This window comes from Antennarius striatus, chromosome 9, assembly GCF_040054535.1.
Source record: "Antennarius striatus isolate MH-2024 chromosome 9, ASM4005453v1, whole genome shotgun sequence".
Taxonomy (NCBI): Eukaryota; Metazoa; Chordata; class Actinopteri; order Lophiiformes; family Antennariidae; genus Antennarius; species Antennarius striatus.
The window spans coordinates 24,118,298-24,135,000 of record NC_090784.1 but is presented as its reverse complement, the minus strand read 5'-3'; the positions used below and the strand labels follow the sequence as shown (position 1 = coordinate 24,135,000).

The 16,703-nt window shown below is 48.6% G+C and overlaps 1 protein-coding gene across 1 annotated transcript in view; it reads left to right on the top strand.

Annotated features, from left to right (window-relative positions):
• Positions 1-12,812, top strand: part of cpne4a (copine IVa) — a 17,779-nt gene extending 4,967 nt beyond the window's left edge. Inside the window, exons 8-16 of the mRNA XM_068323299.1 lie at positions 426-524; positions 2,128-2,214; positions 3,894-3,953; positions 4,358-4,491; positions 4,592-4,646; positions 4,971-5,022; positions 5,787-5,920; positions 7,676-7,912; positions 10,229-12,812. Coding sequence (XP_068179400.1) covers positions 426-524; positions 2,128-2,214; positions 3,894-3,953; positions 4,358-4,491; positions 4,592-4,646; positions 4,971-5,022; positions 5,787-5,920; positions 7,676-7,912; positions 10,229-10,360 — 990 coding nt within the window. The 3' untranslated portion in view covers positions 10,361-12,812. The remainder of the gene's footprint in view (positions 1-425; positions 525-2,127; positions 2,215-3,893; positions 3,954-4,357; positions 4,492-4,591; positions 4,647-4,970; positions 5,023-5,786; positions 5,921-7,675; positions 7,913-10,228) is intronic.
• The last annotated feature ends 3,891 nt before the right edge of the window (positions 12,813-16,703 follow it).

The following is a 16,703-nucleotide window of genomic DNA, read 5'->3' as shown; positions in this document are numbered from 1 at the left end:
CCCTTAACCCCTAACCTATAACCTTAACCCCTAACCCGCCACAGGGGGGTGTCTCAGCAGTAGAGCAGAGGTCTTGAAGACCTGTAAGGGCATCTCTGACCGGGACGCGCATCACCCAGCCATCGGCGGTTCGGTTCCCACTCCCGCCAAGACGTGTGTTTGTTCAGGGGCCTGTTTACAACATACATGTGCGTGTTTAGCTCTGTGTTTGGTGAGTGGAAAAAGAATTTACCGTTTCGGGACAAATAAAGTATCATTCTTCTTATTCTTCTAACCCATAACCCATAGCAACTAACCCAAGCCCTAAGTCATAACCTCTAAACCTGACCCTAACCCAGGATATAGTTAGTTGTGTTGAATTGTGATAATTATGAACATGTGTGACAAACGCGCTGAAACCCCGCCCACTGTTTGTGTCCACTCAGTGCACCGTGTGGGACTGGGACTCCAACGGGAAACACGACTACATCGGCGAGTTCGAGGCCTCGTTCAACGAGATGAGAGGAGCCATCGATGGGCGCCAGGTAGGCTCCATGTGGAGGAAGGCCTACGATTGGCTCCTGGAGGAAAACATGTGACGACGGCGTGTAACAGCTGCACTGACTTTGATCAGCAGCTGGTTTAATGGTGTCCCTGTGAGGCGTCACTGTCTGTCAGCCAACCAACCAGACCAACGACCGACCAACCGAACAACCGACACCTGACTGAACAACCAATTAACCAACCAACCAACCAAATGATCGACCGACCAACCAAATGAACGACCAACCAACCACCCAACCAACAAGTCAACCAACCATTTAACCAACAAATCAACCAACCAACCAACTAACCGACCAACCAACCAACCAACCAACCAACCAACCAACCAACCATCTTCCCTTTGATGTGTGCCTCGCCATCCTTCCAAGATCCAGGAACATCCATCAAGGGGTTCTTTAGTGATGCTGCGCCGGTGGGAATTTGACCCAACCGTCCCCAAAAAGTTTTGGGTCCAGGAGACGTCCTGGATTGTTCTAGAGGTGTCACTCTGGAGGTGTCACTCTGGAGGTGTCGTTCTGGAGGTGTCGTTCTGGAGGCTTTGTTCTGGAGTTGTTCTGAGGCATTGTTCTAGTCTGGAGGTGTTCTAGAGGTGTTGTTCTAGAGGTGGCGTTCTAGAGATGGTGTTCTGGAGGAGTTGTTCTGGAGGTGTTGTTCTAGAGGTGTTGTTTTAGAGGTATCGTTCTGGAGGTGTTTTTCTAGAGGTGTCATTATGGAGGTGTTGTTCCAGTGGTGTCGTTCTGGAGATGTCATTCTGGAAGTGGTGTTCTAGAGCCTGACTGGAATCTAGAGATGACCTGTAGTGGACCTGAAGGAGATGGCTGGGCTACATCTGATTGGAGGATTTATTCCGTTCACAGGTTATTCTCCTGGTCAGGTGACTCTTATTCTGGCTACGTCGCTAACGTGGCTAAGACCCACAGCTATCAGCATACATGGCTATGCAAAGGGATTAGGTAAAAACACCCTATCTCCCTCCGGTCCTGCATCTCCAGGACTCCATGAAGATACCAATTAGCAACCCAACTGGCCTTTAGCGGTGCGCCACTGGGACGGCGCTGCCTGAGCGCTGATCCCCCCAGGCGGTGTGATGTAATTATGGCGGACACCAGAGGCAGAGATAATGAAGACACGGCTGTCGCAGAGGCAGTGCTTTGAAGACGAGGAGGCAGCTCCACATGAAAGTCTGTCAGCGTCTCCAACAGATCCGGTTGTCCTTCCTGGGAACCCTGGTGATGACGCCGTCTCATTATAAGACATGAAGAACACACTTCTGTGAAGTGGTCTTCCTCCCCTGCAGACCCCGCCCTCACTAGAGGACCTCACTAGAGGTCGTCCATCGACCACCGTCCGGACCAGGTGCGTCCCACCTGGACCGCTGCTGTAGTCTTCATCTTCCTCGACGCCGCCTTGTGCTCTAAGAAGTGTCGTCGTCATGCTGGTCCGGGTTGTGTTTCCTGGGTTACACTGTATGATGGGATGTTGGAGCTGGAAAAAGACAAGAAACAGAAGCAAGACTTAATATCTGTAAGTGTGTGTGTGTGTGTGTGTGTGTGTGTGTGTGTGTGTGTGTGTGTGTGTGTTCAGGTGCAGTGGCCGTGCATCAACCCCAAATACAAAGTCAAGAAGAAGAATTACAAGAACTCTGGGATTGTCATTCTGAACCAGTGCAAGGTAACCAACCGCCTGTCTGTGGCAATATAGCAATATGTATCAATATATATCAATATATATATCAATATATCAATATATAACAACATATATCAATATCTCTCTTGATACACACACACACACACACACACACACACACATATATATATACTTATCTACATATATATGTATATACTGTATATACATATACATATACTGTATGTACATACTATATACATATACACACACATGTTATTGACATATATATATGATATGTTTACATTTTATGTACTGTACATAATATAAATATGTATATATACACAATATATAGATGTAGATATGAATCTTATTTAGAGTGTCTCTGTCTGAGATCCGGTCTCACTGATGTCGTATCCATCCACCAACACGTGGTAAAGAACGAGATCCAGTCTCACTGATGTCGTATCCCTCCACCAACACGTGGTAAAGAACGAGATCCGGTCTCACTGATGTATCCATCCACCAACACGTGGTAAAGAACGAGATCCGGTCTCACTGACGTATCCATCCACCAACACGTGGTAAAGAACGAGATCCGGTCTCACTGACGTATCCATCCACCAACCAGCGGTGTTCCCCTGAAACTCGGGGTTCTACTGATCAATAATTGTCGCTGTCATCCTGGAGGACAACATGGTCCTCGTCTCCTCTCCGTGTGTTCGTGACACGTCGGATGTTTCTTCCTGTTCCAGCAGACGGTCTTGTTGTCTGCCGGCGGCGTCTGGCAGGTGTTTGACGTTACAGGAACCAATTAGGCGTCTGAGAGCCTGACTAACCTGACGTTTCCTGCCAGCCGGAGCCGAACGACTCCGCCGCTGAGCGAGGGAGTCGTGATGCTCAGGGAACGCCGGATCTCATTTATCCTGAGGACACTCGACACACGGAGGCGTCCCACTTCAACTCAAATGAGCAGTTGTCCGACGGGTGAGACGGGTGAGACGGGTGAGACAGGTGAGACAGGTGAGACGGGTGAGACAGGTGAGACGGGTGAGACAGGTGAGACGGAGGTTTGATGGATGGAGGCAGCGACGGAGGAAGTTCCTGAGATGACAGAATGGGGGCGGGTTAACGGAGGGCACCGCTAACGAGGTTCTGATGACACCTCCGTCCTCCAGCCACGCCCCCGTCCTCACCCGATCTTACAGCCACGCCCCCGTCCTCACCCGATCTTACAGCCACGCCCCCGTCCTCACCCGATCCTCCGGCTAACTTTAGCTTAGCATCACTTTATGAACTGTCTGTGAACTGAATGTTGAGGTGCTCATCAGGTCAGCCTCCCATTGGCTACAGCGGAAGGGGGTGTGGCCTAGTTCCACAGTCAGTCACGTTGTGGGTGTGTTTCTGCTTTCTGCACACACAGCAGTGTGTCTGGACACTTCCTGTTGTTGTTGTTGTTGTTGTGTTTTTATTGTTGTGTTGTTGTTTTGTTGTGATTGTTGTTGTTGTGTTGTTATGCTGTTGTTTTATTGTTGTTGTGTTGTTGTTGTTGTTGTTGTTGTGTTATATTGCTGTGCTGTTGTTTTGTGTTTTTGTTATGCTGTTGTTGTGTTGTACTGTTCGTCTCCACGGATACACAGACCTGTCTGTGAGCGGTGAGCCAGCTTGAATCTGATTGGACGTGGCTGGAGGAAGCCACGCCTCTCAAGCTTCTTGTCTGTCTGCAGATCATCAAGATGCACTCGTTTCTGGATTACATCATGGGAGGCTGTCAGATCCAGTTCACAGTGAGCCACACACACACACACACACACACACACACACACACACACACACACACACACACACACACACACACACTCTCCATGTTACCATGGAAACTGTAACCACAGCGACACGCTCAGCAGCCCCCATGTCCCAGTTAGCAGCTGCTCTTGCTGGGATGAGACCAGTTTAACCAGTCGGACGCTGCAGGAGGAACAGACGCGTGTCCAGAAGTCTGTGGACAGGTGTCCACTGACTTACAGCTAAATCTGTCCGGTTCACATCCCACTGGTTTGACCTCAGATCAGTGACGACTCCACCCGATTGGCCTCCGTTCTGAGGGCTCTTCATCCGTCACTGGACCCTAAACGTTACAGAAAAACAAACTTTAGAGTTGCTGTACTCTGATTGGCTGTCGTGTATGCAGGTGGCCATCGACTTCACGGCGTCCAATGGCGATCCGCGGAACAGCTGCTCTCTGCACTACATCCACCCGTACCAGCCCAACGAGTACCTGAAGGCGCTGGTGGCAGTGGGGGAGATCTGCCAGGACTACGACAGGTGGGTGTGACATGTGACGTCACAGAGCCAATCAGAGAGCTCGCATGATGTGAACAGCTACTCAGACAGTTCAACCCCTTCCTGTTTCCTGTTTCCACAGCGACAAAATGTTTCCAGCGTTCGGCTTTGGAGCCCAGATCCCCCCGGACTACAGGGTGCGTCCAGCTCCCAGCATGCACTTTGTCAGCGTGACGCTTGTCAGCTAACACAAGGCTAACAGGGATAACCACGGCTAACTTCAGCTAACACGAGCTAACACTGACTAACATGGGATACTGTCAGTCAATGCTAGCTAACATTATCTTAGCTTACAGACTCATTTCAAACTGAGCGCTGGGTTTGTTAAGCTAAAATCAGCTAGCATTAGCACCAGCTCTGATGGGCTAATGCTATCTAGCAGCAGCTACCAATGTCCATCAGTCACCCGTCTCTTTACTGACAGGATGTTTGTCTTTGCTCCACCCCTCCGTTCTTCTCAGGTGTCTCATGACTTTGCGGTGAACTTCAACGAGGACAATCCAGAGTGTGCAGGTTGGCTCCTTGATTTTCTCCCTTTAAAGAACCGATCAGATACTTGTTATTGAACGTCTGAAATGTGAGCGAAGAGACAAAACGATGAAGACGAGCCTGAAGGAGCTTTGTTGTGTCTCCAGGTGAGTCAAGGGTCCCATTAGCCCGTCTCTACGGCAACTGTTGAGAGAGAAAGACAGACAGAGAGACAGACAGAGAGAGACGGCTCTTTATTTAGACTCTGACCTTCAGACTGGAAATCCATCACTGGTGCCTCTTGGCATGCTGGGATACCTCTGAACTCCACAGTGAACTGGAGTCTTTGACTGTCTCTTGTAGACTTCTAATCATCTGCTTGACTCTGATGGGAGGCGCCGATCCAAAGGGGTCATCTTTAAACAAAACGCCAGCTGGGGTTCAACTCCCAGCCGGTTTGGTTCCCTAACCAGTTGGGACTAAACCATCCTGTTGGGACTAAACCATCCTGTTGGGACTAAACCATCCTGTTGGGACTAAACCATCCTGTTGGGACTAAACCATCCTGTTGGGACTAAACCACCCTCTTGGGATTCAAACATTAGAAAGCAGCCGTCCTCCTGAAACACATCTGTGTCCCTGAGGGTGAGGATGGTCATGGGTTCCAGTTGGTGGATGTTTTGGTCTGGTTCTGGTCCGTCCTCCTGACTAGAGACTTGTCACCACATAGTTTTCCTGCCTCCTTGTGGTTTCTGGATGCGGGTCAAAGTTGGGTGACGTCGGTATGTTGTGTGTTCATGTCCCGTCAGGAATCCAGGGCGTGGTGGAGGCTTACCAGGCTTGCCTCCCGAAGCTGCAGCTCTATGGTCCAACCAACATCGCCCCCATCATCCAGAAGGTCGCCCACTCCGCCTCGCAGGAGGTCCACACCAAAGAGGCCATGGTGAGGAACCGGGTGCTGCTGGACGGACATCTGAGACACCTGACACACCTGACATACCTGACACACCTGAGACACCTGAGACACCTGAGACACCTGAGACACCTGAGACACCTGACACACCTGACACACCTGACACACCTGAGACACCTGACACACCTGAGACACCTGAGACACCTGACACACCTGAGACACCTGAGACACCTGACACACCTGAGACACCTGACACACCTGAGACACCTGAGACCTGACACACCTGACACACCTGAGACACCTGACACACCTGAGACACCTGAGACCTGACACACCTGAGACACCTGACACACCTGAGACACCTGACACACCTGACACACCTGAGACACCTGACACACCTGAGACACCTGAGACACCTGAGACCTGACACACCTGACACACCTGAGACACCTGACACACCTGAGACACCTGAGACCTGACACACCTGAGACACCTGAGACACCTGACACACCTGAGACCTGACACACCTGACACACCTGAGACACCTGACACACCTGAGACACCTGAGACACCTGACACACCTGAGACACCTGACACACCTGAGACACCTGAGACCTGACACACCTGACACACCTGAGACACCTGACACACCTGAGACACCTGAGACCTGACACACCTGAGACACCTGACACACCTGAGACACCTGACACACCTGAGACACCTGACACACCTGAGACACCTGAGACCTGACACACCTGACACACCTGACACACCTGACACACCTGAGACACCTGAGACCTGACACACCTGAGACACCTGACACACCTGACACACCTGACACACCTGAGACACCTGACACACCTGACACACCTGAGACACCTGACACACCTGAGACACCTGACACACCTGAGACACCTGAGACACCTGAGACACCTGAGACCTGACACACCTGAGACACCTGAGACACCTGACACACCTGAGACCTGACACACCTGACACACCTGAGACACCTGACACACCTGAGACACCTGAGACACCTGACACACCTGAGACACCTGACACACCTGAGACACCTGAGACCTGACACACCTGACACACCTGAGACACCTGACACACCTGAGACACCTGAGACCTGACACACCTGAGACACCTGACACACCTGAGACACCTGACACACCTGAGACACCTGACACACCTGAGACACCTGAGACACCTGAGACCTGACACACCTGACACACCTGAGACACCTGAGACCTGACACACCTGAGACACCTGAGACACCTGACACACCTGAGACCTGACACACCTGACACACCTGAGACACCTGACACACCTGAGACACCTGAGACACCTGACACACCTGAGACACCTGACACACCTGAAACACCTGAGACCTGACACACCTGACACACCTGAGACACCTGACACACCTGAGACACCTGAGACCTGACACACCTGAGACACCTGACACACCTGAGACACCTGACACACCTGAGACACCTGACACACCTGAGACACCTGAGACACCTGAGACCTGACACACCTGACACACCTGACACACCTGACACACCTGAGACACCTGAGACCTGACACACCTGAGACACCTGAGACACCTGACACACCTGAGACCTGACACACCTGACACACCTGAGACACCTGACACACCTGACACACCTGAGACACCTGACACACCTGAGACACCTGACACACCTGAGACACCTGAGACACCTGAGACACCTGTCCAGACGTCCGTCCTCTCACAACCGTTTGTCGTTTGTCTTGCAGCAATACTTCATCCTGCTCATCCTGACGGACGGCGTCATCACCGACATGTCCGACACCAGGGAGGCCATCGTCCAGGCGTCCCACCTCCCCATGTCCGTCATCATCGTGGGGGTGGGAAACGCCGACTTCAGCGACATGCAGATGCTGGACGGAGATGACGGGATCCTGAGATCCCCCAAAGGAGAGCCGGTCCTCAGAGACATCGTCCAGTTCGTCCCCTTCCGCAACTTCAAGCACGTGAGTCGATCGGACGTACGAAGAAAACGACGTAGGCTAGGTCGGATGAGCGTTAAGTCAGATGAGCGTTAAGTCAGATGAGCGTTAAGTCAGATGAGCGTTAAGTCAGATGAGCGTTAAGTCAGATGAGCGTTAAGTCGGATGAGCGTTAAGTCAGATGAGCGTTAAGTCGGATGAGCGTTAAGTCAGATGAGCGTTAAGTCGGATGAGCGTTAAGTCAGATGAGCGTTATGATGGATGAATGTTGAGTTGGACTAACGTTAGGTTGGACGTACAGGACAGTGATGTATGTTGGGAATGTAAGGTTGGATAAACGTTAAGTTGGATGAATGTGATGTCAGATAGAGTTTCACATGACCGTGAAGCAGCTCCACACTACACAACAATAAAAACAACATGACATACAACAACAACAACAACAACAACAATGACCGTCGTGTTGTAAGTGTTTCTACTCCTCCGTGCGAATGAACGGCGGTGACATCAGAGGACGAGGAGGAGGAGGACTTATTACTGAACTGTTTTCACCCTGAAGAAGAATAGATGAAGCGCTGGAATATTTTAATTTGCCTCAAATTAATTTTCCATTCTCAATAAATGCGTTTTGTTTTCTAGTCTTCTCCCGGTGTTTCTTTTCCTCCTGTGGTCTTTCTACGTGATGAAGGAGACGTTCTGTCTTTCCTGTCATCTACCTCTACCTTCACGTTTATTTTAGTTTATTATGACCTTTTTTTCCTGCTGCTTGAAGCTTCATTCCATCCTCTTTTACCCAAAGCTGATTGAAGAGCTGGGTTGGATCCAACATGACCCAGAAGGTTAGCTTCATGGCTAACGCACCAACTGGGTTTGTGTGTCAGCGGTCTGATTTGGTTTTCAGATGCCGTCCAGGCAACACGTCCCAGACACCCCCACAGGGCCCCGAGGCACTTCCTGTCTAGATGATAAATGTAGCCTCTCCAGCTGGCCGACGTCAGAGGAGACCTTGACCCACCTCAACCGGTTCCCTCTAGATACCTGAGGTTCTCCCCCATTTCTGAGGTTCTCTCCCATCACTAAGTCTGAGACACCCCCTCCAACAGAGGAGGATAATTTCAGCCGGTAGTGTCCACCATTCATTCAGTCACTGCTTAGGAGCTTTGACAGTAAGTCCGAGTGAGAATGTAGATCCTCAACATACAAACACAACAATTCTTCTTCACTAGTAGAATTGTTCATAAGTTGTTATTTATTTATTTTCAATGTATAATCACCATTTAAGGTTATTTAAATGTCATTACTACTGTAAATACTACAGTAATGTCATTACTACTGTAAATACTAAAGTAATGTCATTACTACTGTAAATACTACAGTAATGTCATTACTACTGTAAATACTAAAGTAATGTCATTACTACTGTAAATACTACAGTAATGTCATTACTACTGTAAATACTACAGTAATGTCATTACTACTGTAAATACTAAAGTAATGTCATTACTACTGTAAATACTAAAGTAATGTCATTACTACTGTAAATACTACAGTAATGTCATTACTACTCTAAATACTAAAGTAATGTCGTTACTACTCTAAATACTAAGGTAATGTCATTACTACTGTAAATACTAAAGTAATGTCATTACTACTGTAAATACTAAAGTAATATCAGTACCTCTAAATACTAAAGTAATGTCATTACTACTGTAAATACTAAAGTAATGTCAGTACCTCTAAATACTAAAGTAATGTCAGTACCTCTAAATACTAAAGTAATGTCAGTACCTCTAAATACTAAAGAAATGTCAGTACCTCTAAATACTAAAGTACTATTCCACCAGACTGACCAGAAACAATTACAGGACGCTTAAACAACACAGAATAAATAAAATACAGGTTCAGGTCGTTTAGAGTTCAGTCGTTCTAGTCGGTTTTAAATAAATCTTACACGGAAAAAAATCAAGTTTAAGTCGTTTCACTTGACTTAATGTTTGTCCACCACAAGTACTGACTCTAAAAATGACAAGAAAACCCTTAAAAGCTCATAATAGCATGTTATTTTACAATAAATCAGAATAAAAACGTGTAATCATATCAAATACATACGTATAGTTCCAATATCGACCGTTAAGCGTCACTTGTGATTCACATCATCGTTTTAAATTCAGATTATCAAGTGCAGGAAATGGTAGCACGCATTTGTTTGTATCTCGAATGTCTGTAAATTGAGGACTTCTTTTAATGTAACCAAAGTAACAGTCATGTAGATATGAGGAACCACGTCGCCCTTCTCCCCCCAGTACTCGTGTTTTAAGGTGTCTTCTGTCTCCCCTTTAGGCGTCCCCGTCTGCGTTGGCTAAGAGCGTGCTAGCCGAGGTGCCCAACCAGGTGGTCGACTACTACAACAGCAGGGGCATCAAGCCCAAAGTGCCCAACCAGTACCAGTCTTCCAGGCAGTTCGGCCCCTGAGCCCAACAGCCCCCCAACAGCACAATGTCTCCTGAGTCAAGGAAAATGTTTACTGTCTTGTCCTTGTTGATGCGGATATTAAAGTTGCTACATGTAGCATGCTATCATAAAGACACTGAATCGAGCTGCGATGCTGCATTGAACCGGTTGTTGTGGACGCCCAGAGGGAAACACCAGCCCATCAGATGTCTCCAGGTGATCTCTGCTGAACTTGCTTGATGTACTGTGATAGATTGGACGAGTATGAAGGTGTGACGCGGTGTCGGTGTTGGCTTCATATCACCGTCCCAGTTCCAAATCAGTAGCTCTACTGTGTACATTAGCGACGTAGCATTGCTTTTGATATAGCATTTTTTTACAGTGACAGCAGCGTCCTATCAGCCTTAATATCTTTAACATTCCAGATTAAATCAGTTCCGAGTGAATCTATGCAGACCGGATGACGTTGTGTAGCTCGTGACCCGTTTACTGTCATCCATCCAACTTCCACATCCATGCTATGACCAGCTCGCTAGTTGCTCACTGATGCTATGCTAACTGATAGCATGTCAGCCAGCCTCCTAAACTATTCTGGCAGATTAGCATCAGCATCCTTCCGTCTAACTCGCTCTTCATCAGTTACATCACCACTCCCGGTCATCGGTCGGATTGACCTGTCGGTTGAGTTGTGCGCCGATGACATCATCATCCGACAGTCACTCTGCTCAGAGGATGGAGCCCAACAACCATTAGCATCAGAGAGGCTAAAGAAAAAAATGCAAATGTAGCACTAAAAGAGAGGTAATGAAGTTGTCGTCGTTGCAGTTTAGCTTTCGCGGCTAACAGTGTAGCAGCTTTAGCATCCGCTTTGCATGCTGGCCTGTTGGAAGTGGAGTGAAATGTCCAAGGAGTGTTTTTAACAGATTTAAAAAGCACAAAAATACAATAGTGACCAATCCCAGCGCTGTTTGCATGATGGCCAGGTAAACCGTGGAGGAAGGAATGCTTGACCCCTGACCCCACTCGGTTTTTATCGGAGTCAATCAAGTCTTTGGTAGTTTGGTGCGGTTCATGTGTTGTGAAGCGTTCTGAGCCCCGCCTCCTGAGCCGTCCTCCGTGGTTCGGTTCTCGGGCGTGGCCGATGCATGAGCCGTTGTTTTGCATGCAGATCTCCATGCTGGACTTGTTGTTTCTATTTCCTGGTAGTGATCGTAGGAGTGCGATGTTTGCCAAGCGCCCGCTGACGGGGCGGTTCTAGTCTGGAGCATGTTAGCCTGTAACGACGTCATGTGAGTAGATATAAAAGCACAACCTTCAGAGCGTCGACTAGATTATGGTGATAGATTGTGGTGACTGTGAACACGACACCCGCCCACCCTCTCTCTCTCCAAAGAGCTGACTCAGCATCTTTTAGTCAGGGCGTGTCACGACCCCATTCTGAAAGAAAGTAGTCTTGTTCCCCTTTTTGGAGGCCTCAATGTTCACGAAAACTGATGGAACTTTACAAAATTCAAAAGGTTAATTTACATGTGATAGGGTAAATACAAATGGGCGTGGCAAAGAGACTCTAGCACCACCAGGAAACCCGCATTATCCCCAGGTACAGCATTAGGTTCATATATGTAAATGACTTAGACGAGAAAGAAAGTTTTTTGGGCAGGAGACCTAAACCCAACAAGAAGTTTGACATTTGGACACTTTTTGAAAATTACCCTCAATGGATTTAGAGATTTCACCTAATCAACTTAAGATGGTCTTCCAAATTTGTTTAAATCAATCTGTTGGACTTCAACAAAGATCCTTGAAGACGTTTCACCTCTTATCCAAGATGCTTCTTCAGTTCTGATGAATTCAAACCTGTTGGATGAGAGCTGAAACAAATTCAAGGAAGTTTCTTAAAGTCCAGTGGATTGACTGAAACAACTTTGGACAACCAGGACCTGGATGAAACAGAACCTAGACAGACAATTTAAGTTGGTTTTATTCTCAACCCCATGAGGATGAAAAGTTATCAAAAGTCAAATCCGTTTCAAACTTCCTGTTTGATAATTGTCAGTCCAGAAATCAGTTTGCCTTCGGGGATCAAGAAAATTGATTTCATCTTATCCTTTAATGTTTAACTCTTCCTAGAGGGATCCTTTGAATCCCACAGAGCAACTGCTGGACTTGAAGTCTGAGATTGGTCACCTTAAACCAGCCGCTGGTGTCTCCAAAAATAGACCCTCCTGTCTGAAACTGATGGGCTTTATGTGATCGGGGTGTTGTATTGCCTCTGGTCAGATCGCCCAAGGCAAATGTTCTTCATGGGGTACCACCTCCTGCGTAATGGACCTGTCTTCCTGCTTTTTATATGATGATGTTTCTAGACAAGGTGCAGACCTTTCGGTATTCCAGCCAGAGATCTGGTTCTTCCTGTTGACCTCAGACAAGATGGAGATGGGGGGTGGGTGTCGGGTCACCAACGTGTTGTCATGTTAACATGCAGTGAAAACAATGACAAACTAACGTCATTAAAGTTTTATCGGTAACCTCAGAGGTGTGTGTGTGTGTTTCTTGAGAGCTGATTGGAACCAATGATGGTTGGAGATCTGGACACTCAAAGGATGATTTTCTCATTCAAGGCCTCTTTTGTTTCTGCACTGACTCGACAAGCGGAGAACATCCTGTGTTTGATGTTTCAGGAATCATTTGAAACGCGGAGAAATGTGTGTTTAAAGACTCCAGTCGGGCTTCTGGTAGCTGCTGATACTGAACCACAACGACATGAAGGCTGATGAAGATGATGAAGGTGCCTCCTGCTCCGCAGAGGAAACTCATTATCATACTGTACACACAAGACCGTTTGATGGATTCTTTCCTCCAGATGCTCCAAACGTCTCATTAATTTTACAGAAATATGGGAATAATTAAATCACCATTTGGCCGAAGCTCCAGTGAAATAAATTCAAACCGAGTCAAGGAAACTAATTTAGACCAAAACGATGGTTTGAGAAGAGATGAGTCTGACAAGACTGATGGCAAAAACCACAAACTGTTTTCAGGAGCCCCCCACCCCCTCAACAGGAAACACTATGTGATGCTGGGAGACAAACCGAGGACGAGCCCATATGATGGTTGACCTTTAATTTTTATACCCACCAAGCTGGCTGACAGGAGCTGGTCCACCCCTCCCCCTGTTCCCCAGAATGAGCACAAACAAGCAGGGAACCACAGTACTGCCCCACATATTGCGTCCTGTGTCCTGCGTCCTACTCCATGTCCTGGGTCCTACCCCGTGTCCTGGGTACTGTCCCGTGTCCTGGGTACTGTCCAGTGTCCTGGGTACTGTCCAGTGTCCTAGGTACTGTCCAGTGTCCTAGGTACTGTCCCTTGTCCCAGGTACTGTCCCGTGTCCTGGGTACTGTCCAGTGTCCTGGGTACTGTCCCGTGTCCTGGGTACTGTCCAGTGTCCTAGGTACTGTCCAGTGTCCTAGGTACTGTCCCGTGTCCTGGGTACTGTCCATTGTCCTAGGTACTGTCCCTTGTCCCAGGTACTGTCCCGTGTCCTAGGTACTGTCCCGTGTCCTGGGTACTGTCCAGTGTCCTGGGTACTGTCCCGTGTCCTGGGTACTGTCCAGTGTCCTAGGTACTGTCCCTTGTCCTGTCCCGTTCTCTCTACATTTTTTACCTTCATGTCCATGATGTTGAACCCAATCACACAGAGCTTCACACCAGGGCTGACCTCCGTCGTATGCTCCCCCTCCCCCTTTGGATCCCCTGGTTGAAGTCCTGATCAGTGTGTGAGAGACGCCATCTACCTCGCTTTAGCCACGGCGCCGTTAGTTGTCCACACTTTCAAATGATGTACCAGACTGTCCTCGTTACACGTTATGGACCCAACAAAACCCACCGGCCGGTTTCCTGAACCACCAACCCTCTAACCCTAACCCCTAACCCTTAACCCCTAATCCCAACCCTCTAACCCTAACCCCTAACCCCTAACCCTTAACCCCTAATCCCAACCCTCTAACCCTAACCCCTAACCCCTAACCCTACCCACGGCACCACTGTCCACCAACAGTCCACTTCACTACCCTGGAAACTATTTGGTCCACCTCTGATGCTCTGATTAAAGTGGGGCTTCATGGTGAACCTACTCAAACATGTTCTCCAGGCGCCAGGATGCTCCTGGAGAACCTTCTGTTTGTCTCCGTTACGTCTCAGCTCCTCCTCCATTGTTCCACAAGGAGCTGGCAGTGTGTGTGTGTGTGTGTGTGTGTGTGTGTGTGTGTGTGTGTGTGTGTGTGTGTGTGTGTGTGTGTGTGTGTGTTTTCAGGGCGGTGGGGATGGTTCATGCCGGCATTCTTAGTCTTAAGAGCGTTTGTGATTCTGTGAAGGAATTCAGATCGCGTCTGATCTGGAGTCATGTGATTAGCTTGATATTATCCGTTGTGTTTCCATTGTGTGTGTTTAACACTAAATGATTAATTTATGTCATTTATTTGTTCACATGACAAACATGCCGTTGTTTTATTTGTGTGTGTGTGTGTGTGTGTGTGTGGGGGGGGGGTTGCTCCCAGCTTCATGTTCAGTCTCAACTTCCTGTTTCTTGGAGATTCACCAGGTTAAAATTTAATTTCACAAGTGTGTGTGTGTGTGTGTGTGTGTGTGTGTGTGTGTGTGTGTGTGTGTGTGTGTGTGTGTGTGTGTGTATGTGTGTGTGTGTGTGTGTGTGTGATCTAGTTTCCATGGTAACAAACTGGCCCAAATGGAAGTGGGGATGACCAGGTTCTCTGTATCATCAGCCGCTGCATCCTGACCAGTACGAACAAACACCATGTCCAACTACTGTCCTGCAGTTCCTCTTTCTGCCACAACCCCTGTGAGGGCAGCACCACCAACATACTGTTCTTAGGGATAATACTTTAGGTGATCCACGTCCACCACAAGAAGTTAGACCTGTCGTCCGTCCACGCCACAGAGTGACTTAGTTTGTCTTAGCGTGTCGTAGCATGTTGTAGTGTGTCTCAGCGTGTCTTAGCATGTCCTAGCATCTCTTAGCGTGTGTTAGCATGTCTTAGCGTGTGCTGGTGGCATCCGTTCCTGTCTGCTGGCTCCGGGGTGAGGGTCTGGAGGAGGGAACAGGAGCAGAGGCGCGTGGAGGAGCCGACAGCTGAACTAATTGCTGGTTGTCATTGAACTGTTGTTCAAACCCACAGAGACAACAAACGGCTGGTTCCTTCATTTAGGACTGAAACTATCGTCTGCTGCTGGTGGCACCATCTCAGGGTTCTTCTTCCTCCTTCTGGTCCACGTGGGTCCAGAGGTTCCTGCAGACTCCCATCACCTGGTTGTGTCTCCATGTCTCTTCATCATCGTCAGGTTTCTACTGCCTGAGGCGTTCACTGAGCAGTTCCTCCTCTTCTTCATGTATTCTTGATGATGGATGCTTCATCCTGAACTGTGGATCGATGGCGTTCTGGTCCTTCACCTCCATCTTTCTGCTGAGCATCCAGCCTCAGGGTGAAACACCCCCCACCCCCCGTCTGTAAGACAATAAGAAGCTGCTGAATACTGCATAAAGGAGAACCTCGAGATACCAGGATACGAGCTAAAGTCAGGAGAACACACGGGCAACATCTTTACTCCACCAACGAGAACCAGAACCGGTCTCTGATGTTCTACGGTTGGTTTCTTGAGGTTCTACTCTATAGTTTTATATTCTTTATTTATTCACGTTCTTCCACCGGTGAGACTTTCTTATGATCTTCATCACTATAAATCTTTCAGGGACCTCAGACGGTGCTTCAGACTAAACTCCAGATGTCTGCTGTATCTCTGGTTGGTGAATCCTGGGGGTCAGAGGTCAAGTGTCCCCTTCAGAACCCCGTCCTGCTCCTGAGCCCAGGAGAAGCCCGTCTTGTGTTGCTGCGGCTGCACTCAGACGTCTCGGCTCTAATAAGAACATTATATTTCAAACACCCTCCCGGTTTGGTTGCATAGCAACAGAGAGTCGGTGGTCCTGGCTCCGCTCAGAGCTCCTCGCTCCAGAGATGAAACCCGCGTTCTGCTCCGATTAGCGAGGCAGGGGCGGAAACCAGAGCCGGACTCGTTGGACCAGAACCTCTGAGAACCGAGTTCTGGTCAGAACCCAAACTTTGATGCTTGAACTCATTGACCCCACGGAGCTGGAGGCGTGGACGTGTTTTCATGATGACAACCAGAAGACGACGACTGGACCCTAACAGCACCGAGAGGCACCCGAACCGCCGGTAAACCGGATCAGAACCGGGTTGATCTGGTGTGGTTCTGGTGGGACTCCAGCAGGGGGCGCTGGAGAGCAGGAGGAGGAGGAGCAGCGAGGAAGAGGGAGGAGGAGGAGGAG